General features: G+C 48.4%; 1 protein-coding gene across 1 annotated transcript in view; it reads left to right on the top strand.

Moving 5' to 3' along the window:
* Window positions 1–26,953, top strand: part of KYNU (kynureninase) — a 74,059-nt gene that overhangs the window by 43,290 nt on the left and 3,816 nt on the right. The window contains exons 10-11 of the mRNA XM_064166247.1: window positions 21,515–21,567; window positions 23,671–23,756. Coding sequence (XP_064022317.1) covers window positions 21,515–21,567; window positions 23,671–23,756 — 139 coding nt within the window. The remainder of the gene's footprint in view (window positions 1–21,514; window positions 21,568–23,670; window positions 23,757–26,953) is intronic.

Below are 26,953 nucleotides of genomic sequence, written 5' to 3' on the forward strand. Positions count from 1 at the left end.
GGCCTTTTGCATTATTTAATCACAGTTATTTCATATTTCCTGAGATTTGATAATAGCTCATCAAATTGTTTGTGGTTAATATGCCCTGGTTGCATTACTTCTCTTTCTTTCCTGCATCAACCAGACATTTCAGGTCTCCAAATAAGGCAGTGAGACAAAGGAGAATTTGTCTATGTCAAAGTATTCAATTTTATAGCTGATTTAAATGCAGAGCAATTTGCTGGATGTTGTACAATCAAATAGAGTGGAATTTAACTGCTCTGGAAGTTGCATGGTTTATGTGGTAGCAGAGAAGTCTCTGGCTGTCATCTGAATCAAGGATGACACCCAGTGGCCAGAAAACTTCATTCAAAACCAGAAACACCAAACCCGGCGTAGTTTCTGTGCATTTCAGCCCACACAGTAAGCAGGTAATTAAATTTAAGTCCAGCTGATATCCTCCTGTCATTTAAACTCCCTGAAATCATAGAATCAGCCAGGCTGGAAGTGACCTCCAAGCTCTTCCAGCCCACCCTGGCGCCCAGCCCTAGCCAAGCAACCAGACCATGGCACTAAGTGCCTCAGACAGGCTTTGCTTCACCATCTCCAGGGATAGCAACTCCACCACCTCCCTGGGCAGCCCATTCCAATCACTGTCTCTGGCAACAACTTCCTAATAACATCCAGCCTACACCTCCCCTGGCACAGCTTGTAATTGTGTCCCTTTATTCTGCTGTTGGTTGCCTGGCAGAAGAGCCTAACCCTGCCTCCCTTCAGGTAGCTGTAGACAGCAATGAGGTCTGCCCTGAGCCTCCTCTTCTGCAGGTTGCACACCCCCAGCTCCCTCATCTTCTCCTCACAGGCCTGGTGTTACTTGGTAGTACCACATCACATCCCAGCAGACAAAAGGCTTCTCTATGGATAGGTGACCTCCCCACAAGACTTTTGGAAGCTGATATTTCACCAGCGTGGCAAAGGATTTAGGCACATGAGCAAGGTGTGGTCCTTAGGTCTCATGGCTGGTGGATGAAGGCTGCAGACTCCCCTGTCCCCTGCTTGCTTTGCCTCACTGCAAACAGCAGCCTGCACTCCCTGGTTCAGGCAGGGGTAGCTCTCTAATGCAGTGCAAGGGCCAGGGGGCTGAAAGTTGCATCTTGTAACCAGCTGAATTAACATCTGTAGCCAGCTGTGTTGGGTAGTCCTTTGCTAGTCCCCTGCCTTTATTCCCAGAGCAGTAAAACTGAATCAGTCTGACATATATGGGTCCAATATATTCCTGTTCTCTCATGATCTCACCTCCTCTGCAGCCTCCTTTAATACTCAAAATAGCTTTTTTAATACCTGCTCTATATATCACCATGCAAGATGTTCTAGGCTAATTGTGCTGGAAGGTTTCGAAGCAAAAAAAGACCTGGGCAGAGCAGAAGCACTGCTGAAACTGGTCAGTGCAGGCTGCTGCTGTCCCACTGAGCTTCCTCATCAGTACAATTAATGTTGTGGGAGTTCTCCAAGACATGGGAGACACTAAAGTGACCTACTAGAATGGGCTGGGCTGGAAGGGACCTCCCGAAGGTCACCTAGTCCAACCCCCCCTGCAGTCAGCAGGGACATCCAACTTGGCCTTGATCACATCCGAGGAGGACACACTCATGACCTTCCTGAGCAACCTGTTCCAGTGTCTCATTACCTTCACTGTAAAGATTTTCTTCCTAATATCTAGACTAAACCTACCCTCCTCAAGCTTAAAGCTGTTCCCTCTCACCCTATCACCTTCCTCCCCATCTCTGCCCCCCCTCCCCCCCCCTTGTTTTTTTCAAGCAGAATGTATTTCACAGAATCATAGACTCAGGCAGGTTGGAAGAGACCTCCAAGCTCATCCAACCCAACTTAGCACCCAGCCCTGCCCAGTCAACCAGACCATGGCACTAAGTGCCCCAGCCAGTCTTGGCTTCAGCACCTCCAGGAATGGCGACTCCACCACCTCCCTGGGCAGCCCATTCCAATGCCAATCACTCTCTGTGCCAACAACTTCCTCCTAACATCCAGCCTAGACCTCCCCTGGCACAGATTGAGACTGTGTCCCCTTTTTATGTTGCTGGTTGCCTGGCAGAAGAGCCCAACCCCACCTGGCTACATCCTCCCTTCAGGTAGTTGCAGAGCACAGTAAGGTCACCCCTGAGGCTCCTCTTCTGCAGGCTGCACACCCCCAGCTCCCTGGCATTTTTGCTTGGCTGGCCTCTTGGTCTCCAGATGTGTTTCTTTTCTTTGTCACTTTCTCCATGGATAAAAAGGAGAACTAAAGCCTTCCAAGCCAGTCAGCTCCAATGAGATGTGAATGTCTGTGGGATAGAGGGTGCAGGAGAAATCAGGTGTTCAGTGCAGACTGTCTGCCACTGCAAGTGTGCAGTGGGTTCAACTCTGCTGTCAGCTGACATCAGGGACAGGAGGGGACAAACCTGCAAAGACAGGAGAAGCATAAAAATTCCTAGTCAAATCCCTGTGAGGAAAAGTAAGGCACAACTTAAACAGATGAAAGGGAAATAAATGTATGTAAAGCAGACAGGAGAATAATAGCTAAGCCTTGGCAGAGGATTAAGTGAATATTGCACACAGCCTAGTGTTTAAAATAAAAGGCTTTAGCAAGCCTTAAGTTTAGCACAGCCTAAGCAGCAGGTAGAGTTTAAGAAATGAGACCTCCCCCCCGTGTGTGCGATGCTGTGTGTGCAGGGAGCAGCTGATGGCCAACAGGCTTTTGCCAGAGGGTGAAAAAAGGTATCAAAGAACTAGAAACAAAGAGGGAAGTATTTCATACTAACCTGGAGAAACACAAAGTGTTTCCAGGCAGTTTCTGTGCACTCAGAGGTGAGTTGCCAACCTTTTCTCTTAGATCTTTTCCCTTTTTCCACTGAACGTGCTGGGGCAAACCTGGCTTCTTGTTACTGCATTATGAAGACCTGCAGAGTGTTCTGGTGTGTGAACTTTTACCCTGCTCTGAGACAAAGACACACTGCTCCAGCTCCATGCTTCTCCCCCCAGCCCGTTTTAACTAGGTGCCCTGGGTCCCCCCTGATGGTGCTTTGGTGCAGAGCAGATCCTCTTGGCCCAGTTACTTCATAGAAATTGGGTTGGAAGGGACTGCTAAAGATGATTCTGTCCAATCCCCACTGCACTCAGCAGGGACAGTTCTGGGCTCCTCAATTCAAGAAAGATGTTGAGGTGCTGGAAGGTGCCCAGAGAAGGGCAGCAAGGCTGGAGAGAGGCCTGGAGCAGAGCCCTGTGAGGAGAGGCTGAGGGACCTGGGGGTGTGCAGCCTGCAGCAGAGGAGGCTCAGGGCAGACCTCATTGCTGTCTGCAGCTGCCTGCAGGGAGGCTGTAGCCAGGTGGGGTTGGGCTCTGCTGCCAGGCACCCAGCAACAGAACAAGAGGTGAGAGCCTCATGCTGTGCCAGGGCAGGTTCAGGCTGGATGTTAGGAGGAAGTTGTTGGCAGAGAGAGTGATTGGCATTGGAATGGGCTGCCCAGGGAGGTGGAGTCACCGTCGATAGAGGTGTTGAAGCCAAGCCTGGCTGGGGCACTTAGTGCCATGGTCTGGTTGGTTGGGCAGGGCTGGGTGCTAGGTTGGATTCAATGAGCTTGGAGGTCTCTTCCAACCTGCTTGATTCTATGATTCTATTATTCTGTGATTCAGTGTGAGTTTGAAACAAAGGGCAGCCATAAAAAGCTGTTTCATACCCACTGTGTTGGAAAGAACTGAAGTTGCTTTTGTATAAGATGCTTCTAGGAATAGTAGACTAAGATGGTCCAAGTCTCACTGACCTTTGGAGTCTAACAGTGTCTGCTGAATGTTTCAGCAGAACAAACCACCCTGGCCAAGCCATGCAGATACAGGTCAAGTGAGGTTCTCCTTCAACTCTGCTCTGCCCCAGTGAGACCTCATCTGGAGTATTGTGTCCAGTTTTGGACAGGGATATACTGGATGGAATGCAGCTGAAGGCTGTGAGAATGATGGAGGGAGTGAACATCTCTGTGAAGAGGAAAGGCTCAGAGGCCTGGGGCTGTTTAGTCTGCAAAAGAGAGGACTGAGATGAGGTTTTATTGATATTCATAAATACCTGAGGGGTGGGTGTCACGAAGAAGATGCTAATCTCTTTTCAGTGGTGTCAGGAGGAAGGTGCTAATCTCTTTTCAGTGGTGTACTGTGACAGGGCGAGAGGCAATGGATACAAACTGGACCACAGAAAGTTTCACCTCAACATGAGGAGAAACTTCTTTGCTGTCAGGATGGTGGAGCAGTGGAGCAGGCTGCCCAGACAGGTTGTGAAGTCTCCTTTGAGCAGTTTTAAAACCTACCTGGGTGTGTTCCTGTGTGGCCTGCCCTAGGTGACCCTGCTTTGGCAAGAGGGTTAGACTTGATCACCTCCAGAGGTCGCTTCCACCACCCCCTACCCTTCTGTGAGCCTGTGTAGAGATTGCAGGGAGCTGCACTTAGGGCAGCAAGGTGGAAAGTTGCTGCTCGCAGGCAGAAGAGTTCTGGCTGCCATCTGCAGAAGGGTTTGTCACTGGTGGACCAAACCTGTGCGCTGATGTATATCTGAAGTGTTCGTGGAGCACAACATGTGCCTCCTGAGTGCATAAAGCATCCCGTCCCGAGGTAGAAATGGACTGCTCCTTTGCCAAGGAGATGAGATCAGTTTAGCTCCTGGAGCTAATTTAGAAAGCAAAAGTTAAAGTCTCCCTTGGGAAGAGACTGTTTAGGAATAAAGGCAGCGGCTAATTAGGCTTAATTGCATTGTCTGGAGACAAGTGATTTACGAGGGCAATCTAGAGCGCTGATGGGCTGCAGGGGTGTGTGCTCCCATTCACCGACGGAGTGGCAAATAGCCAAGAGCATTTTTTACCTTTGGAGCGAGTCTCTGGGAGCAAAACAGAGAGAGGTTAATGTGCACTCCTATAATTTATTCCCATTCTTATTCTCCAGCTCTGTGCATCCTTTTGTGTGACTCCCATGCTCACCTCCTTGTTCTCTGTCAAGCACTTTCTCTCTGTCTTCCTCCAAATCCTCCCTTGTAATTAAGCTGTATCTTCAAGCAACTTTGCTTCTTCCCTCATTATGAATAATCTTCTCATTCTTTCCTCCCTGAAGGTCTTCCCCCATGTTTTGTCATCTTTGTCCCGGTTAGATGTTAAGGTGTTTGACAGAGGAGCTGCTTGCCTCCTTGTAAGCTCATGGGGCTAGGCATGAGTAAAAGTGCTCTATATCACTGCCCAAAGCTCCACTAACTGCACGAAGAGAAGACATTTAAAGTGTGATGATTGTCACAGCCTTCTTTTTGTTTGGTTCTTTGTTTCTCTTTTAAGTATTTGTTATTGTAAGGCTGAGGCTGACCAAGTTCTTCCAACAGGTCTTTAATGGTGTTCATTCTTTAGTAGTCACTCACGAAGCTGGAGTGAGTTTACAGGTTAGACCTGAGCAGATTCAAATGTCTCATGCATCATAGACTCAGCCAGGTTGGAAGAGACCTCCAAGCTCATCCAGTCCAACCTAGCACCCAGCTCTGTTCGATCACTCTCTCTGTGAAGAACCTCCTCCTAATACCCTCTCCTTCTGGACCATGCTGATGGGACCCACACTTGTTCTGCTCTGCCATGGTGGTCTTCTCCCACTCACACCCTTAGAAACAAAAGAGAAGTGGTTGCATTCCTGGTGGATGTGGTTTCCCATCTGCTGCCTCCAGCTTTTCTCATCAGATGGTGTAAGACACAACTGCTTGAATTCATGAAAGGAGCCCAGCAGGCTTAGCCTGATGGAAAGGTGAACACAGCCTGGGGGCAACTCTCGCATCCCTGTTAACTAGCAAGGAAAAGATCCTGGGGCTCTCCTCCGAGTCTCTGTAGTTGCTGTGATATTTCTTTTCCTTCCTTCAAAGAACATGTTGTTAGCTGCCTGCTCTTTGTGCCTCAGTGCTCCTCCTTGAGACTGGTAGTTTCGAAGGCATTTTGCTATGTCTTGATTTTTCCCAGCAGGAGAAGCTCCTTTCCTTCCTGCTGAAGGAGCTTCCAGAGGTACGGCACTGGGGCTGGTGCAGCACCTCTGGCAGAATGGAAACAATAAAAAAACAACACTCTTGGCTTACTGTTTTTTTTAAATAAGAGACAAAGAGATCCATTTATGCTTATCTCTGAAGTTGTATCTTTCCCTATTCACAGAACCTTGCTTTGGGAGAAAAAAGATGACTGGGAGAAAAAGATGATTGAGGGGAAAAAAAGATGGTTTGGGAGAAGAAGGTTATTGGGAGAAAAAGATTATTTGGGAGGAAAAGAATATTGGGAGAAAAAGATACTTGGGAGGAAAATTATTTGGGAGAAAAAGATGACTGAGAAGAAAAGATAATTTGGGAGGAAAGGGTGATTGGGAGAAAAAGGTGATTTAGGAGAAAAAGGTTATTGGGAGAAAAAGATTATTTGGGAGGAAAAGAATATTGGGAGAAAAAGATATTTGGGAGAAAAAGATGACTGAGAGGAAAAGATAATTTGGGAGGAAAGGGTTATTGGGAGAAAAAGATAGTTGGGAGAAAAAGGTGATTGAGAGAAAAAAGATGATTTGGGCCAAAAAAGATGGTTGGGAGGAAAAAGATTATTTGGGAGAAAAAGATGATTGAATATAAAAAAGCAAACAAAAAAAGGCCAAATCAATCTTCTGCCCCTTTCCAGTAGGAGCTCACCTACCCCTGTGCAGAAATGTGCTGGAACTAATGAAATTTTGCATTTGGGATTTCCTACTGGATTTTGGTTCTCTATTTGGTCGTTTTTCACTTTTTTCTATTTCAGATTCCCCCTTTTTGATACTTTCTATGGTACTTTGCTCCCGAGATTGTCAGTGGAAGCTGTACTCTGCACATGTCCTTTACAGATGAGCTTTGCTCCTGCTTTTGTATTAGTTCATTAGCCCACGGTGGGAAGCTGTTTCTAATTTTTCCCTGCTCAGGGTGCTTCAAGATCATGGCATGCCTCGAAATTGCTGGAAATTGAAAGTGCCAGCAATGGCCATTATGCTTCTGTGCCATTAACAGTCACCTTTCCTCTCCCCATTTATGTCCCCTGGAGTATACTCCTGTAATTGTAAGTTACCAGTTCAGATTAGGTCTCCTGCACCATGTGTCTCCCAGAGCTATTTGTGTCCCTGTCCTGGCTCAACACCTCTCTGGCTCTGGGACCATGCATGCAGCTCATGCTGTGATTCGTGCCCCAGCCGGCACCTGAGCCCAGCTCTCAGTATTTTGAAAGGTAATTGGGAGGTCGTTGCCCAGGTTAAGCAAATTCAGCCTCTTTATTTCTTGCCAAGCTGCTGTTCTGCCTCCATGTGTCTGTTCTATTCTGTGCTGTTCTGCCCTGCTGTGTATGAGCACCAGGGGAGATGTGGCTGAGATTACTTTTCTGCTTGGTTTACCACTTCTGCATGTTCCCACTTCATAGAATCATGGAATGGTTTAGTTTGGAAGGGACCTCGAAGCTCAGCCAGTTCTAACTCCCTGCCATAGGCCAGGGACACCTCCCACTAGAACAGGTCACTCAAGGCCTCATGCAGCCTGCTCCTGAACACCTCCAGGGAGATTGTGGAGGACAGAAGCACAGAATGTGACCTCCGATCAACATAGGCCAGGGACACCTCCCACTAGAACAGGTCACTCAAGGCCTCATGCAGCCTGCTCCTGAACACCTCCAGGGAGATTGTGGAGGACAGAAGCACAGAATGTGACCTCCGATCAACCTGTGCCACCCTCACTGCAAAGAACTTCTTCCTAACATCCAGTTTCAATCTCCCCTCTGCCAATTCAAACCCATTCTTCCTTGTCCTATCATTACAAGACCTTGGCAGTAGTCCCTCCCCAGCCCTCCTGTAGTCCCCTTCAGATCCTGGAAAGCCACTCCAAGATCTCCTTGAAGCCTTCTCTTCTCCAGGCTGCAGAGCCCCAACTCTTGTAGCCTGCCCCCAGAGCAGAGCTGCTCCAGCACACTTAAACATTGGCTTTCTGATCCTCCTACCCTGTCTTTCTCCTGGCTGAAACTTCATCTCTCCAGGGCTCAGCTAGGAGAGCAAGACCTCACCAGGGCATACATCTTAATGTTTTTCTTGGGATTCCTTAGTCCAGTCTGTTTTATCTTCACCATTGTGGGCAAGCTAGATCTTTTTTTCTTAGCCCCCATACCAGTTTGTCATAGAAGTCATAGAATCTAGGTTGGAAGAGACCTCCAAGCTCATCCAGCCCAATCTGGCACCCAGCCCTATCCAGTCAACCAGACCATGGCACTAAGTGTACAATCCAGGCTTGTCTCAAACACCTCCAGGGACAGTGACTCCACCACCTCCATGGGCAGCCCATTCCAATGCCAATCACTCTTCCTAGGAAGATCTTTTTTCCTAACATCCAGCCTAGACCTGCCCTGGCACAGCTTGAGGCTGTGTCCCCTTGTTCTCTTGCTGGTTGCCTGGCAGAGGAGTCCAACCCCACCTGGCTACAGCCTCCCTTCAGGAGGGACAGCAATGAGGTCTGAGCCTTCTCTTCTCCAGTCTAAATACCTCCAGGTTCCTCAGCCTCTCCTCTCAGGGCTGTGCTCTTTTCATGATTCCATGTTTTAGATTTCATCTCAAACTCTGTTTGAATTCTTTTCTCCTCGAGTATGACTTAGCATTAGTGAAGGTTTTGTAACACAACTACTGGATGCTGTGGCAACTCTGCTGGCACTTAAAACTTTGACTTCAATTAGTTCCAGCCACTGACATTAATACATATATATTGAAGGAATCTTATCTAATGTGGATGGTTTCTTGTTTCAGGCAAAGAGCAGAGGTGATAACCCTCACAGTTTAGTTAACAGGGATTCTAGTATGCTAAAGGTCTTGCATTAATACTGTGGTTGCTGTATTGAAAACCAGCAAAGAGCCAAGGAAGCACAGCTCCCCAGATCTTAAAATTTTCATATTGCAGTTGAGTCAGGTCCATGTATTATTTAGCAATCCATCTCGATACCATCCCCTCACAGACGCATTCAAGGAGTTGAGTAAACGCATCGCAGGAGTCAGAACTATCTGAGTCTCCTTTAAGTCAGAATTCACATTTAAAAGTAGCTCTAGGAGGGATTGTTGCTTTTGCTTCTCGTTTCATTTCATCTCTTTGAAGCAGCCTAGGAAAAAAAAGGAAAGTAACAAATGACTGAATTGTTAAAGAGTGTAATATGCTTTTTTCTTTCCCCTTTCCCCCCCACCCTGCCGTAATTGGGAGCTATTTGATACTTGATGGGAACGGCTGAGAACTTTATTAATATCTCTATGAGCAAATTGGCTCCCTGCTTGATTTTTAATTTCTGGTGTGAGGCAGAATAGTCGATTTCCCCTTTGCTAAGTGTGCTAACACACTGTTGGCTGGACTCCCCCTTTTCATCTGCCCGCTGTTTGGCTACCAGGAGTGATGGACGAGCACTTAGCGATGATAGTTGTTCGTAAGCTGATTTAACAGTTTTTAATTCAACTTCATTAGCCTTAGAGGGGTTGGGTTTTTTTTTTTTGGTGAGGTCTTTTTCCTGGGATTTAATTTAGGCTCCAGCTCTGCCTGCTGCCTGCTCATACCTTCCTTTTGGGCTGATCTGAGTGAAGGAAATTATCATCCCTCATGGCCAGCGCCTTATAGGTTTGTCGGGGAGCTCTGCATGACTCTGAGGGGCCCTGATTGGATTCGTGGCATTGCAGCCATCTCTCTTCCCCGTGCCTTGATCACAGCAGCCTGTTTCCTGCTGCAGAAGTGAACTCAATCTCCTTTTTGTTTTGACCTGGAGGGGTAATATGGAAGGACATTATGAAATTGGTGTATTCCCACTTGTGTTGAGTCTAAAAGACTAACAAGGCAAAAATCAATTCAGGAGGAACCTGTGTGCCATCCATCTTCCAACACCTATCCGCTGCAAATCACCGCGCACTCCGCTGACCAAACAGCCCAGCTGCTTCAGCCCAGAGGCTCTCTCATTGTGGCATCAGCTCTATCAAATCCTCCACCTCTGAAAACCTGGGGAGCTGAGAGCTGCCCAGCTGCTTCTGGAAAAGGGGTGGTTCCTCAAATCCAGAGATCTTTTGTGGCCAGCAGGGCCAATGCCATTCTGGGGTGGATTAGAAGAGCTGTGGTTAGTAGGTTGAGAGAGGTTCTCCTGCCCTTCTTCTCTGCCCTCCTGGGGCTGCATCTAGAGTTCTGTGTTCAGTTCTGGACCCCCTAGTTCAAGAAGGACACAGAACTGCTTGAGAGAGTGCAGCACAGAGCTACAAAGATGCTGAAGGGAATGGAACAGCTCTTTTATGAGGAGAGCTTGAGGGAGCTGGGGCTGTGCTGCTGGGAGAGCAGACTGAGAGGTGACCTCAGCAATGGTTATCAATGTGTGCAGGTGAGTGCCAGGAGGCTGGAGCCAGGCTCTGCTGGGTGATGCCCGGTGCCAGCACAAGGGGCACTGGGTGGAAGCTGAAGCAGAGGAAGTTTCATTTCACCATGACCAGGAATGTTCCCCGTGCGGGTGGCAGAGCCCTGGCACAGGCTGCCCAGGGGGGCTGTGCAGTCTCCCTCTAGTGGAGACACTCCAGAACTGCCTGCATGTGCTGCTGTGTGATCTGGTGCAGGAGACCCTGCTCTGGCAGGGGGACTGGACTAGGTGAGCTTTGGAGGTCCCTTCCAGCCCCTGACATGCTGTGATTGTGTGATTCTGAATTGCAGATGTGTAGCTGGGTGTTGTCATTTGGGTAGTGAAACTATTTTTCAGGATTTGAGGTTTTGCTTTTAAAATTTGCTTTGAGGCAGAAAGAAAATTCAGCTCTTTTTAAACCAAGACAAGCCTCAAAACAGAGGAGGAAAATAGTCCCCTTTTGGATCATAAAATCATAGAATGGGTTAGCTTGGAAAGGACCTCAAAGCTCAGCCAGTTCCAACCCCCTGCCATAGGCAGGGACACCTCCCCCTAGAACAGGTCACTCAAGCCCTCATCCGACCTGGTCTTGAACACCTCCAGGGAGGGAGCATCCACAACCTCCCTGGGCAACCTGTGCCAGTGTCTCACCACCCTCACTGCAAAGAACTCTTTCCTAACATCTAGTTTGAATGTTCCCTGCTCCAGTTCAAACCCATTCCTCCTCATCCTGTCCATAGTCCCTCCCCAGCCCTCCTGTAGCCCCCTTCAGATCCTGCAAGGCTACTCCAAGGTCTCCTGGAAGCCTTCTCTTCTCCAGGCTGCACAGCCCCAACTCTCTCAACCTGTCCTCAGAGCAGAGCTGCTGCAGCCCTCTCAGCATCTTGGTGGCCTCCTCTGCACTGGCTCCAACACTTCCATGTCCTGCTTGTGCTGGGGGCTCCAGAACTGCCCCCAGGACTGCAGGTGGGGTGTGAGGAGAGCAGAGCCAAGGGGCAGATGGTACTGAAACAGAAGACAAAAAAAAACCATGCTGGTAGCTTTGAACACAATTAGATTACTTTGGGCTTTTGACAAGTTCAGGCCCCACTGGTTTTGTACATGAGAAGTTCCTGCTCACAGCAGCAACTTCTCATAAAGAGTTTTGATTTAATTGTTTTCTTCCAATGTGTTCTAAGGCTCCATTAATAATGGATGGCATTGCTCACAACTCACATCTGCTTAATAATTAGGAAACATTTTGTAATGGGTTGGAAAGGGTAAGGAAAGCATCAGAGTGCTGCAAGTCCAGAAGTACAGAACTCTGAGGCTGATAATTACCTGAGCTTCAAAAGCTTTGCAAATTCCAACAACAGATCCTGCTTCACATTAACACCAGGCAGTGCATGGATGAGCATAATGAGGGAAATGCAATCTTACCATTTGGGAGAAAGGACATCTGAATAGAATCATAGAATCAAGCAGCTTGGAAGAGACCTCCAAGCTCATCCAGTCCAACCTAGCACCCAGCCCTGGCCAATCAACCAGACCATGGCACTAAGTGCCCCAGACAGGCTTGGATTCAACACCTCCAGAGACAATGACTCCACCACCTCCCTGGGCAGCCCATTCCAATGCCAATCACTCTCTCTGCCAACAACTTCCTCCTAACATCCAGCCTAGACCTCCCCTAACACATCTTGAGACTGTGTCCCCTTGTTCTGTCGCTGGTTGCCTGGCAGAAGAGCCCAACCCCACCTGGCTACAGCCTCCCTTCAGGTAGTTGTAGACAGCAATGAGCTCTGCCCTGAGCCTCCTCTGCTGCAGGCTGCACACCCCCAGCTCCCTCAGCCTCTCCTCACAGGGCTGTGCTCCAGGCCCCTCCCCAGCCTTGCTGCCCTTCTCCAAACACCTTCCAGCACCTCAACATCTCTCTTGAATTGAGGGGCCCAGAGCTGGACACAGCACTCAAGATAGAATAAATAGAAAGGAGAGGGGAGAATACTTAAAGCCTTTTTATGTTATAGCTTCTGGCAATCTTGGCAAGGATTTCTGAAGGGGAGACAGTGAGAGGCTTGCAAATATTGCTGGAGTCTAACAGGGGCTAGTTGCAAATCCCAGCCCACATATACACATACTCTAAAGTATAGACCTTAACTGACAGCTTCACAGCATAGGATGAAGTATTTGCTCTACACAGGAGGGTTAAAATCTTTGAATTCTGCACTTTGGTGATGAAATTGGGAGACACTTTTCAATTATCCTCTGGTTTGGTTCAATGGAGCACTCAGCACCACACCAACCATGGCTGGAAATGTTTTTCTTTCAGCAAGCTGTCAGCAAGGGAGCCCTGGGGCAGAGCAGGACCTTGCTGTAGTACCCATTATGGAGAGGATGGAGCCCTCTTCTCTCAAGCACCCAGAGTCTGTGTAATAAACCTGGGGAGCAGGGACATGTCTCATTAACTGCTCAGAGCTGATTCTTGCTCCTAGCTAGAACAGTTGCTTGAAGTCAGGTGGAGGTTGTTCTCTTCTCACTAGTATCAGGTGATGGAAAGAGAGGAAATGACCTGAAATTGTGCCTGGGGAGGGTGAGGTTGGATATTGGGAAAAAAGTCTTTACTGCAAGAGTGGTCAGGGATTGGCACAGGCTGCCCAGAGAGGTGGTGGAGTCCCCATTCCTGGAGGTGTTCAAGAACCTTGTGGACATGGCACTTGGGGATATGGTTTAATGGCCATGGTGGTGGAGAAGAGGAGGCTGAGGGCAGACCTCATTGCTGTCTGTAACTACTTGTAAGGAGGCTGTAGCCAGGTGAGGTTGGGCTCTGCTGCCAGGAATCCAGGGACAGAAGAAGAGGTCACAGCCTCAAGCTGTGCCAGGACAGGTTCGGGCTGGATGTTAGGAAGAAGCTCTCAACAGCAAGAGTGATTGGCATTGGAATGGGCTGCCCAGGAAGGTGGTGGAGTTGCTGTCCCTGGAGGTGTTTAAGAGGAGGCTGCATGAGGCAGTTAGTGCTGTGGTGTAGTTAATGAGAAGGGTTAGGTGATAGGTTGGATTTGATGTTCTCAAAGGTCTCTTCCAACCTGGTTAGTTCTGTGATTCTGATTCTGTGACTGGGGGATGAGTGCAGAGAAAGGCAATGGAGTTAGGGAAGGAGAACTGGAGAACAGGTCTGGCAAGGATCCACTAAAGGACCTGGGGTTGTTCAGGAGAAAAGGATACCGAGAGGAGCCCTTGTGGCTCCCTACAGCTCCCTGAAAGGAGCTTAGAGCCAGGTGGGTGTCAGTCCCTTCTCCCAAGGAGCAAGTGGTGGCACAAGGGATAGAACAAGAGGTAATGGCCTGAAATTGTACCAGGGAATGTTTGGGTTGGACACATTGAGCAATTTCGTGGTAAGGCATTGGAACAGGCTGCCCAGGGAGGAGGTGGAGTCAGTGGCCCTGGTGGATATGGCACTCTGGGATGTGGTTTATGGCCATGGTGGTGATAGGTTAATGGTTAATGGTTGGACTCGATGATCTTAGAGGTCTCTTCCAGCTGAAACAATTCTGTGATTCTGAGTTGCAGTGGAATAACATTGTCCATTCAGTTGGGATTCAGTCTTGTTTCAGCACAGCTGTGGAAAACCAGGTGGAATTCAGCAATGAAAATATTGCTTTTTGTTTTCTTGGCATAAGTGCCAGTTAGGTGACAGGCAGCAAGAGAAATATTAAAGTCTGAACTCAGCAGAAACCCAACACTGGAAACAGCTTTTGAACCCAAGAGGATAGCTTGGGGAAAGGCTGAAAGGAAGGAAAAATACCCAGTGGCATCAATCACTGCCTCCACATCCCCTTTTCCTTCTGGTCTTTCAAAAAAAATCCAGTGTGAGATACTCCAAGGAAATCATTTTCTCTGTTCCATGGTCCTCATTACTCACTATGTGAAAACATTTGAGCAAATATGTTCTCATCACACACCAGAGAGTCAGGGCAGGGCCATGCAGCACTTCCAGAGATAGGGGCTTGAGGCATGGAAAGACTAAATGAGTCATCTGTGGTCAGACAAGTCTGTGATAGCAGAGGAAATGATACTGCTCACGCTCTAGTCCTTGAGCCAAGAATTTGCTATGGAAAGCAGTGAGCTGTTTGCTTTACTTTCTGGAGGGAGAGAGGTGGGAGGCTGTAGCCAGGTGGGGTTGTGCTCTTCTACCAGGCAAGCAGCAACAGGACGAGGGGACACAGTCTCAAGTTGTGCCAGAGGAGGTTGAGGCTGGGTGTTAGGGTTGTTGCCAGAGAGAGTGATTGGCGTTGGAATGGGCTGCTCAGGGAGATGGTGGAGTCACCATCGCTGGAGGTGTTGAAGCCAAGCCTGGCTGGGGCACTTAGTGCCATGGTTTGGTTGATTGGACAGGGTTGGATGATGGTTTGGACTGGATGATCTTGGAGGTCTCTTCCAACCTGGTTGATTCTACGGATGAGGCACTTAGTGCCATGGTCTGATTGACTGGACAGGGCTGGGTGCTAGGTTGGACTGGATGAGCTTGGAGGTCTCTGCCAACCTGCTTGATTCTATGGTTCTGTGAAACTTGTTATTTATTCTGAATGTTGGCACTGAAACAGAAGAGGTGCAGTCTTGCTTGTGTGCCTGTAGGAAAATGAATGCCAAAGGGGGAAAAAAAGAATTAAAGCATCTTTAAAACCTGCAGTTGGAAACCTGCAGTAAAATGAATGCAGAGTAGAATGCAAAGGCTGCACCCCCTGCTGCTGAGCCTGTGCTTGAGAGCTGTGCTCAGAGGCTGTGGGGAGCTAGTTGTTAATCTAGGTGAGAAGTAAGGTGGCTTTATTCACATGTCTTTGGCTTCTGGGATGGATCTCCATCCATGTACAGCAACATCAGGAGATGCTCCTGGCCATGGCTGGGGCCTGGCTACACTTTCTATTCCTGCTACTCTATGTGGAGCTCAGGACACCAGGGGCAAATACTTGAAGATCTGAAAACAAACTTCCCGTTGAGCTGGAGAGTCATACAATGATGTCAGGCAAGGTCAGGGATGCTTTTGGACTTTGGGAACTGACTGTACCGTTTGCTTGTGCCTTTTGAACCACAAAAGTTGGGCAGAGCTGGACTTTGGATGTGGCACCATTGGTGTGGTACCAAGTTCTCCTAGGCAGCAAGATTATGCTCATGGTCAAATTGAGGTCAGATGAAATCTGTTCTTTGCTTTGGACTGCCTCCAGGCTTTCTGTGTTCATTTGTAGTCCAGTTCCTAAGACCTCATGACTGTTCATTCAACACACTGCCTCTTAGTGGGATGGTAGTGGAGCCAGAGTTACCTCCTCTTCTCCAAACCTGTGTCTCAGTGCACTGTGCTCTTGGTTGGCTGTTAGAGGTGTTCAGGGTGAGGCAGAAGCACAGGGCATGGATGTGTTCTTCACCCAGCCACTTGTGCCATGGGCATGTAGGACTCCAAGAAACTGAACTCAGTGACTGCTGTTGGCCTTTCTGTCCCTTTCCCTGCACAAGGCTACCTTTGCACATACATCACCATATCTGCCTCACTTCTGTGTAATAAACTTGGGGAGCAGGGATGTGTCTCACTAACTCCTCAGAGTGAGGAGTCTCTCCTCCTTACGTCTCCTCCTTGCTCCCAGCTAGAACAGTTGCTTGAAGTCAGATGGAGGTTGTTCTCTTCTCACTAGTATCAAGTGGTGGAGAGAGAGGAAATGACATGAAATTGTGCCTGGGGAGGGTGAGGTTGGATATTGGGAAAAAATTCTTTGCTACAAGAGTGGTCAGGGATTGGCACAGGCTGCCCAGAGAGGTGGTGGAGTCCTCATTCCTGGAGGTGTTTAAGAGGAGGCTGGACAAGGCACTTAGTGCTATGGGTTAGTTAATTAGAAGGTGTTAGGGGATAGGTTGGACTCAATGAGCTTAGAAGTCTTTTCCAACATGGTTAATCCTGTGATTCTCTGGTAGATTGATGATTGGACTCCATAATCTCAGAGTTCTTTTCCAACCACAACAATTCTATGGCTCTATGGAGAGCTCAAACAAATCTTTGCCAGCACCTGAAAGGTTTTGCAGAAACAAAGCAATGCATGAAGGAAGAGCTTAGCTTCCACCTAGCAGCTACCTCAGCTGCCTTGTGGGCAGAGTGCACCCCAAAACTGCCTGTTTATAATCCAGAGAAATCTCTACTTTGATAAACTCCCATGCTTTGCTGGTCTATGCTCTGACTATAAGCAGCAACAGAACAAGGGGACACAGTCTCAAGCTGTGCCAGGGGAGGTCTAGGCTGGTTGTTAGGAGGAAGTTGTTGGCAGAGAGAGTGATTGGCATTGGAATGGGCTGCCCAGGGAGGTGGTGGAGTCACCCTCTCTGGAGGTGTTAAAAAAAAGACTAGAAGTGGCAATTAGTGCCATGGTGTAGTTGATTGGAAAGGGCTGGGTGCTAGGTTGGACTGGATGATCTTGAAGGTCTCTTCCACCTGGCTGACTCTATGAAACTCGGTGTTAGATGTAGTCTCAGCAAGGAAGATGAAATTTCCAGGGAGGGTGGTGACCTGATGACAGAGAGAAGACAATTTGTTCCTCATGCAGTATAGGGCAGGGCACTCCCAGCACTGGATTGTGAAAGTTTGCCCACGTTATTATGGTATTTCCCTGTTTTCTGCACCACTAAAGAGGTTGTGGGTTTGTTTTTTTCCCCTTGCCAAAAAAGGGCAATGAGATCCTTATTGCTTCAGGCTGCAAATTATAAATGAGTAGCATGAGCATCTCTAACTTAGAAGCAAAAGGTCATTTGAAATATTTTTTGAGGGGGGAGTATGTTCTTTAACTGGCTCTTCTTTGATGTTTGCACTGCACATACATCATGGATCATTATGGCTTGCACTCTTGCATCATTAATGCAGCTGCAAATGAGAGGAGCTCTGAACAACCTGCTCCTTGGTCCACCACAGACAGATATGAAGGAAGAAAATGAGCTAAATAAAAGTGCTTATTGAGGGGATTGTTCCCGGGTGTAAATGTGCCTAGAATCATAGAATCAGACACATTGGGAGAGACTTCCAAGTTCATCCAGTCCAACTTAGCACCCAGCCCTAGACAATCAACCAGACCATGGCACTAAGTGTCCCAGCCAGGCTTTGCTTCAACACCTCCAGAGATGGCAACTCCACCACCTCCTTGGGCAGCCCATTCCAATGCCAATCTCTCTGTGGGTTGATGAAAAGCTCAACATGAACCTGCTGTTTGAGTGAAGCCCAGATGGAAACCGTGTGCTGGGCTGCAGCAAGAGCAGGGAGGGGATTCTGCCCCTTGGCTCTGCTCTCCTCAGACCCCACCTGCAGTCCTGGGTGCAGTTCTGGAGCCCCCAGCACAAGCAGGACATGGAAGTGTTGGAGCCAGTGCAGAGGAGGCCACCAAGATGCTGAGAGGGCTGCAGCAGCTCTGCTGTGAGCACAGGCTGAGAGAGTTGGGGCTCTGCAGCCTGGAGAAGAGAAGGCTTCCAGGAGACCTTAGAGTGGCCTTCTGGTATCTGAAAGGGGCTGGAGGAGATCTGGGGAGGGACTACTGACAAGGTCTTGTAATGACAGGACAAGAACTAATGGGTGTAAGGAGGGGAGATTCAAACTAGATGTTAGGAAAGAGCTCTTTGCAGCGAGGGTGATGAGACTTCCTAACTTCCTCCTACCATCCAGACTAGACCTCCTCTGCCACAGCTTGAGACTGTGTCCTCTTGTTCTGTCCCTGGGTGCCTGGCAGCAGAGCCCAACCCCACCTGGCTACAGCCTCCCTTCAGGTAGCTGCAGACAGCAATGAGCTCTGCCCTGAGCCTCCTCTGCTGCAGGCTGCACACCCCCAGCTCCCTCAGCCTCTCCTCACAGGGCTGTGCTCCAGGCCCCTCCCCAGCCTTGCTGCCCTTCTCCGGGCACCTTCCAACACCTCAACATCTCTCTTGAACTGAGAGGCCCAGAAATGGACACAGCACTCAAGGTGTGGCCTGAGCAGTGCTGAGCACAGGGGCCTGCTGGTCACACATTGATGCTGTGTTGCCTCAAGTGCTGGGTTTGGCTACTTTGACTTGTCAGGAGCACCTAGCACTAACCTAGCCCTCTGCAAGGTTTACAGTGGACCATTTGCAGAACATTTGCCTTTCCTCTCCAGACATTGCTTTTTAACACTCCCAATGTCCTTTCTCTGCAACCAGGGGGATGTAACTGCAGGCTCCTGTTATTAACCAGCTTAAGGTGTTTGTTTTACCCAAGCACATCATAGGAGGCTTTTCACAGCCTTCCACATTATGCATTCTTGCAGAGGTTATGGTTTGGAATTGAAAGGCAATTCAGATCTTGCTGCCTTTGTTGGTTTCTTTTTTTTTGAAGCAGGAGTAGTCAAAATGGTGACTGCATTTCACAGCTCTCATCTTGCATGCAGAGGAACAACTCCTTAATAAGGACTTTTACTGCAGTGTCTTTAATGTGTGGTTTTATTGCCTATTATTTTTAGCTAGCATTTATAAAGCCTTATGCTTGGGGTTTAACACCTTAGCTATTTCCCATCGTAGCAGGTTGAAGTTTGGCACAGCAGTGGCAACCCTTTCACTCCAAAAGATGTCACAGGAAATGGTAAACAGCAAAATTGCTAATTTGTAAAGATTTCCTTAATTTCCACGACTTTGAAGCCTGTCAGCTTGAATGTCAAATAATGTGACATCCATATGGACCATTAGATCAATGAGAGTGGAGGACCAGAGCTGCCTCAAAGTGCACATCCTGGAGTGACACCTCTGAAGTTCTAGAACAGCCAAAAAAATAAAGCGGGGGGGGGAAGCAAATTGTCAAAGTTATGGTAGAAAGGGCAAGAGAGCTAAAACTGTCTGCAAAAGAATCCTTCATGCTGTCACTTCGGGAAAGTTCTGAAATGTTACTTTCCAAGCTGCAAATGCGATGCTGCAGCAGAGAGCTGGTGTTAAGCCAGCTTCAGTGTTAGCCAGTTCTGAGCATTCAGAATGCAGCCTGGGTGCCTCAGGCTGTGTATGGGCAATGCTCTAGCTGGGCTTCAGTTTAGCTTAGACTTTAGGATGTCGTCCACGTAAGACTCAGTGTTGTTTTCTCCCCAGATGGATAGACTGTACATCAGACAGCAAGAGGAGTGTGGCCAGCTGAGGGAGCTGGAGGTGTTCAGCCTAGGGAAGAGAAGGCTCCAGATGGGGACCTTAGAGCTGCCTACCAATAGCTGAAGGGATCCTAGAGGAAGGCTGCAGAGGGACTTTGCATGAGAGTATCTAGAGACAGGCCAGTTCATGGAATCATAGAATTAACCAGGTTGGAAGAGACCTCCAAGCTCATCCAGTCCAACCTCTCAACCAGCCCTATTCAGTCAACCAGACCATGGCACTAAGTGCCCCATCCAGGCTTTGCTTGTTGAGGCAGAGCAGGGTTAGAGTGGAGCTGAGGAAGAAATTGTTGAGTGTGACGGTGGTGAGAGTCTGGAAAAGGCTGCCCAGAGAGGCTGTGGCTGCCTCCTACCTGATGATATTCAGGATGAGGCTGGATGAGGAGCTGAGTCTGGTTAAGAGGTGGAGAGATTGGAACAGATGAGCTCTTCCAACCTGAGCCGTTCTGGGATTCTATGAAATTCCCATGGAATATTGCTTTTTGTTTGTTTAAAACTTCAGAAATGGGTGAAATGTGCATGCCATTGACACCAGCACTATGTTGTAGTAACATACAGAGCATTTTGCCCTGAACTCTTCATATGTGATATAGCTGATATTAGGTAGCTGGCTTATCTTCTGCGATTCAGAGCAGCAGTAACTGAGCCACTTGGGCAGAAGCTGCACCAGACTTTATTTGGGGCATATTCATTCTGGCAATGTAATATCTCAGCTGAAATGCCTGTATATTGCACTATTGATTTTCATGGGCCTCAGAATAGTAAAAGCATCATGCAGCCATAAAGCAAAAAAGCAGGCATTTCCTGTGTACACTGTGTTTGGATGCAGCTCAGAGCCTCCCAAAGAGGCAGACATAAACCCTGTGTTGTTGCACAGAGATATGCAGTACTTTCTTTTACACTATGCAGTGTTCATATAACAAGTTTTTGACTCAGACACAGCCTAAGTGCTGCAGAGCTAAGCACTTTTAAACGTAGTGCAAAGATGTGCTCCTGCTTTAGAGAGGGGCAGTGACCCTCCTTCTCCTTGTTGGCTTCCAGGAATGCTGATCTGCCATGAGTTTGGCTCACAGACTCTTGCAAGAGTTGACAAGTTCCCAGGCTGCATTCCCAACACCTCTGCTACCTGGCATAGAGCAAACAAGGTCCTGCAGACATGGAGCTCTTGGAGCCAGTCCAGAGGCCAGGAAGATGCTGCAAGGGCTGGAGCAGCTCTGCTGTGAGCACAGGCTGAGGGAGCTGGGGGGGTGCAGCCTGCAGAGGAGAAGGCTCCAGGGGCACCTCAGAGCTGCTGCCAGTGCCTGAAGGGATCCTGCAGGAAGGCTGCAGAGGGACTTGTGCTGAGGGGGTCTGAGCCAGGCCAAGGGGGAATGGTTTGGAGCTGAGGCAGAGCAGGGTTAGAGTGGAGCTGAGGCAGAAGTTGTTGAGTGTGAGGGTGGTGAGAGTGTGTCCCAGGCTGCCCAGGGAGGCTGTGGCTGCCTCCTGCCTGGGGGTGCTGCAGGCCAGGTGAGATGAGTCCTCAAGCAGCTGCCTCTCCTCAGCCACTCCTTTTCTCGATGCAACAAAGTCAGGTTTTAGAACACCTTTCAGCTCTCAGTATTGATTAAAACAAGTTTGGATTTAATGCACTGGAGCAAAACAGTGGAAATATTTCTGGTTTCTTTTTCACTTTGGGAAATGAGCTGAGGCAGAATGGCTACTGGTAGAAATCAATAGTTAATTGAAAGATGTGCTGCATTTTATCATTAGTAGTAAAAAAGAACTCCTCAAATAGCAATATTAAGTTATAGTGCCAGCTATTTAGAGGATTTATTGCATTTTGGGGCCGTTGTCAGAGGTATTGTCAGAAATGTGTATGTTTCTTAATCTTCCTTATGTATTTCTTAACTCTCAAGTGTAAATTAAAAGCTCTTCCATCAACACTGCTCTTAATTTGCTTTCTTTGCACAACCTTAGGCTAGTCGGCTGGTGGGGCCATGCATTCAAAACTAGATTCCTCATGGAGAACAGTAAGTACTTTTACACTTTCAGTTTGACCTTCTTTGATGTATTTATATATATAAAAAGCCACCTTCACTTTTAGAGTGGATTCAGCGGATAGAACTTTGCATTTCCCCGCTTACGTTAAAGGTATTAAGCTAAACTCATCCCAAATGTGTAATGCAGGGGAGTTAGCAAAGTAAATGTGGGAATAAATTTGGTCTCTGGGCATATGGGTCTGGCTGGCTGCTTCCAGACGTTTTTTGCTGTGAAATACCTTCAAAAATGCAGCTATAGAATATGGATGAAACTTTCAAAGTATCTGCAGTGAATTAAATTCGTAAGTCTCTGAGGAGTGAGGATCTGCTACAGTTCACTTGGGGAATATCTTGCTTTAGGATTAGTTCCACTAGAATTAATGAAGAATTTGATAGATGAAGGTAAGGCAACCTGACAGAAGTCAGGAAATAGCATTGATGTTCCGGCATCTCCAGGTTCCTCGCACGAGTGAAGGATGGGATATGAGACAAACCCAACCCTGGCATAGCTCAGCAGCTGTTGTCCCAGCATGAAATCATAGAATCAAGCAGGTTGGAAGAGAGCTCCAAGCTCATCCAGCCCAACCTAGCACCCAGCCCAGGCCAATCAACCAGACCATGGCACTAAGTGCCCCAGGCAGGCTTGGCTTCAACACCTTCAGGGACAGCAACTCCACCACCTCCCTGGGCAGCCCATTCCAATGCCAATCACTCTCTCTGCCAACAGCTTCCTCCTAACACCCAGCCTGAACCTCCCTTGGCACAGCTTGAGACTGTGTCCCCTTGTTCTGTTGCTGGGTGCCTGACAGAAGAGCCCAACCCCACCTGGCTACAGCCTCCCTTCAGGTAGTTGTAGACAGCAATGAGCTCTGCCCTGAGTCTTCTGTCCTCCAGGCTGCACACCCCCAGCTCCCTCAGCCTCTCCTCATAGGTCATATTAGGGAGGTGATCTCCAGCCAAAGTTACAACAAAAGGAGCTGCCACAGAAAATTAGCAATGGAGGAAAAACAGAATGACCAACCAAGCCAAAAGGCTCCTTCCTGGGCTGGATCATAGGTTAGTCTGCATGAGTTTGGAGGTCTCTTCCAACCTAGTTGATTCTATGATTCTGTGATTCTATGGATGGGGCACTTAGTGCCATGGTCTGGTTGATTGGACAGGGCTGGGTGCTAGGTTGGACTGGCTGAGCTTGGAGGTCTCTTCCAACCTGGTTGTTTCTGTGATTCTAATATAGATTGTATGGTCCTGCTCAGGCCAGGGGGACTGGATTCAATGATCTCTTTGGGTTCCTTCCAACCCCTAACATCCTTTGAGCCTGTAATAGCCTGAGCCTGCTCTTTGTTTTCTGACCCAATGTAAGAGCGTGTCGCTGCAGAAAGCTGGCAGCAGACACAAATTGCCTTGGAATACTGTTAGAAGGAGAAAAAACCTTATTTACTTGTTTCCATGGGCAGTTTATGGGGGAGAAGTTGGGCAACGATCATTATGAAATTAGGCAGTCTGCTGTGCAGGAGGAGAATTTCCTCTGCAGCATCCTCTTGCTCTGCTGCTGGGGCATGAAATATGAAGGGTGACACGGAACTTACAGCCCAGGCTTTAGAGATTTATTAGATAGATTTGGTGAAATTTCGCAGCCTGAAGTCTACACAACTTCCCTCCGTGGCCTGAAGCCACACTTAGCTGCATATGGAGTCTCCCATGTGTCTCGTCAGCTCAATGAAGTTAAGGAGCATGATTCCCTGCTCGCGCGCCCAGCCCCGCGCCTCTGCTGACTTGGAGTTTCTCTGGCTTGTGCCACTGTTAAAAGACATTCAAGTGCAAAGGTGGTTTTTAACACACTCCATTTAAACAAATTAATTGCAGTTCCCTAGTTGCCATGAAGCCACTAATGAGGTCTTCCACTGCATAAACCCAGGCTTCTTCGGGAAGTTAAAAGTGTTAGCTGCAAACAGATTACTGCTTCCCTTTAATGACCGATTCCTACAGGCCACAGCAGTGAAATGTTTTTATTGCCTGAGGTTGGACTTCAAGATAAGGTCCAATCCAGGCAAAGGAGCTAATCAAAAACACTAATATAAGTTATTCATTTTCCAGAACTGGAGCTAATTGAAGGAATTAATGGATTTCGATTATCAAACCCTCCAATTCTGCTGGTCTGTGCTCTGCAGGCGAGTTTGGAGGTGAGTAATTGCCTTACTCTGAGCCTGGATTTAGGACTATAAACATGTTAAGTGGATGCTGTGTGTGTTATTGCTGCCTCCCTTAAAAGCAACCCAAACAGCTGCACAGAATCACAGAACTAACCAGGTTGGAAAAGACCTTAAGGATCATCGAGCCCAACCTATCCTCTAACCCTTGTCATTAGCTAACCCATGGCACTAAGTGCCTCATCCAGCCTCCTCTTAAACATCTCCAAGAATGGTGTCTCCTCCACCTCCCCAGGCAACCCATTCCAAAGTCAATCACTTTTGCTGTGAAGAACTTCTTCCTAACAACCAGCCTAGACCTGCCCTGCTGCACTTCAAGGCTGGGTCCTCTTGTCCTGTCACTGGGTGCCTGGCAGAAGAGACCAACCCCACCTGGCTACAGCCTCCCTTCAGGTAGTTGTAGAGAACAGTGAGGTCTGCCCTGAGCCTCCTCTGCTGCAGGCTGCACACCTCCAGCTCCCTCAGCCTCTCCTCACAGGCCTGTGCTCCAGGCCCCTCCCCAGTCTTGATGCCCTTCCAGCACCTCAACACCTTTCTTAAGTTGGGGGCCCCAGAACTGGACACAGCACTCAGGCTGTGGCCTAACCAGCACTGAGTACATTTTGCGATTCTCTCATCACAACCTTCCTGGAGGTGTTCAGGACCAGGTTGGATGAGGCCTTGAGTGACCTGTTCTAATGGCAGGTGCCCCTGCCTATGGATGAGCTTTGAGGTCTCTTCCAACCTAACACCTTCTATGATTCTAGGTTGTAGCAAGGTGAGGATCAATCTCTTCTCCCAAGGAGCATGCAGCAGTCCAAGAGAAAATGGCCTTAGCTTGCACCAGAGTAGGTTTAGGTTGGATTTTAGGAAGAATTTTGTGACAGAAAGGTTGTCAAGCCCTTGAAGAGGCTGCTAGGGGCAATGGTGGAGTCCCCACTCCTGGAGGATTTAAAAGCTGTGTAGATGTGGTGCTGAGGGACATGGTTTGGTGGTGACCTGGCAGTGCCAGCTTTACAGTTAGACTTGGTGATCCTGCAGGTCTTTTCCAGGCAGAACTATTCTGTGATGCTGTGGGCATCATGCAGCTTCAGACTGCATTTCCTTTCATCTCTTCACTGGTTTTCTGGTGGCCAAAAGGTCAGAGCCCCCACCTGTGACCTCTCTCTGCATGAATCATACAGGTCAGGGCTGTGGAAAAGGCAGTCCTGCCATGCAGAGCTAATCCTTCCTTTTCTAGGAAGGGCTGACTCATGTCCTGAAACCCCTCTGGTCCACCTTGGAGAGCACAGCTCAGGTCTGGAGGCGTGCAGCTGCTCTCCAAATAGCTTGTTTCATGCTGTTGTTCCTGTCCAGGCGCTGCAGCATCTCTCTCGTGGATGCTTCACCTCTGCAATGCAGGACTCCAGGCCTCTGTGGCTGAAAAGGGTGATTTGACTTAGATTCCCTTGCTATGTGCTGCAGTGTATGAACAATTCTCCTAAGCTGCTTTTCAAGCCAGCCTTCATTAGCAAGGTTTTGCCACCATTGTGAAGGGCAGAATTGTATTTTCCTCCCCTAGCATTCCATTAATGCCAGAGTCATGGTAAAGCTGATGCTGGAACAAAGAGCAATACCCATACACTGTGTGTTCCTCTTCTTTACTGCCTGAAAAAAACCCAAACTCTATCTTAAGCAAACAATGTCAGCAATTTGCCAGTTGTGCTCTCTCTCTCTCCAGCTTCCATGCAATGCTGAAGGACTGCAAAGGGCACAGCAATGCTGCTTCTCCTGCCTGACAATTTATTTTGTTAGTCCTTCTTAAACATCCAATATATTGTAGTTTTTTTTTCAACTTGATGTGACCTTGGAGATAAGCTGGAAGCCATTCTGCTGTGACCCAGCTTGTCAGTGCTCCAGTTTGTGTGGGTTGATGTCATTTAGCCCGCTGCAGGGAGCCTGGAACAATGAGGGCTGGAGCAGTTGCCGTCGCCCTCCCCTTTCCCGTGCCTGCATTACCTTTTGGCACAGCCAGGATTTCCCAATGCTAATTGCTCCAATACAGTGGGAAACAAAATAGTTTTCATGTCTGGCAAGAGATGGCTGGTGAAATTGCATGCCACCTTCACTGGGACACATTAAGCAGAAGGCAGTGTTTCCAATGGAAACAATGGAAACTGCAAGTGCTAATGGCTGTTATCCCTCACTAATGCTTCCAGTGCCTCTTATGGCAGGAGCTGCTCCCTGATATGGAAAAATGGGAGCGCTCCACAGCCACATCGAAAAGGTCTTGCTCGGAAAAATCTCACCCAGGAGGCCAAATATTCCTTGCACAAAGCCTGAGCAAACAGATTCTGTGGTGTGCAGCCCAAGGAGATCCAGCCCTCATGCTGCTGGCAATGCTCAGAGGAATAGGAGGCAGGTCTCCATTTTACTTCCAGTGATGTGCTGAGCAGCTCGTGTGTGTGCTCTGCACCTTGAGGTTCCTGTTGACCTGTGCAAGTACTCACTGTTGAGGCCTTTGATCCTGCACATTTGGTTGCTGTGACTCTGCTGTCTTCTTAGAGCAGCCGTATTTTGTGGCTCAGAAAATGTGTGCAGGGGGGTTTGGTATTCGGCAGCATCCAGAGCTAGTGGGAGCCAATTAGTCTACATAATTGGGTAGCACAGGGTGCTGATTGGGTAGTCTACATAGGAGTGATTTCCAGGTACTGCTGGAAACCAGACTTTGCTGTAGTTGGAGTGTTTCAGTTACCTCTTTGGGTACTCCAGGTGATAAGTAACTCTGAAGGTGTTTACTTCTTTTCTTTCTTACAAGGAAGGCTGAGTGACCTGGTGCTGTTTAGAATCATGGAATGGTTTAGGTTGGAAGGGATATCAAAGCTCAGCCAGTTCCAACCTCCTGCCATAGGCAGGGACACCTCCCACTATAACAGGTTGCTCAACCTCATCCAACCTGGTCCTGAACACCTCCAGGGAGGGAGCAGCCACAACCTCCCTGGGCAACCTGTGCCAGTGTCTCACCACCCTCACTGCAAACAACTCTTTCCTAACCTCTAGTTTGAATGTTCCCTCTGCCGGTTCAAACCCATTCCTCCTCCTCCTGTCATTACAAGACCTTGTCAATAGTCCCTCCCCAGATCTCCTGTAGCCCCTTTCAGATCCTGGAAGGCCACTCCAAGGTCTCCTCCAAGCCTTCTCTTCTCCAGGCT

Source organism: Pogoniulus pusillus, chromosome 2 (genome assembly GCF_015220805.1).
Source record: "Pogoniulus pusillus isolate bPogPus1 chromosome 2, bPogPus1.pri, whole genome shotgun sequence".
Taxonomy (NCBI): domain Eukaryota; kingdom Metazoa; phylum Chordata; class Aves; order Piciformes; family Lybiidae; genus Pogoniulus; species Pogoniulus pusillus.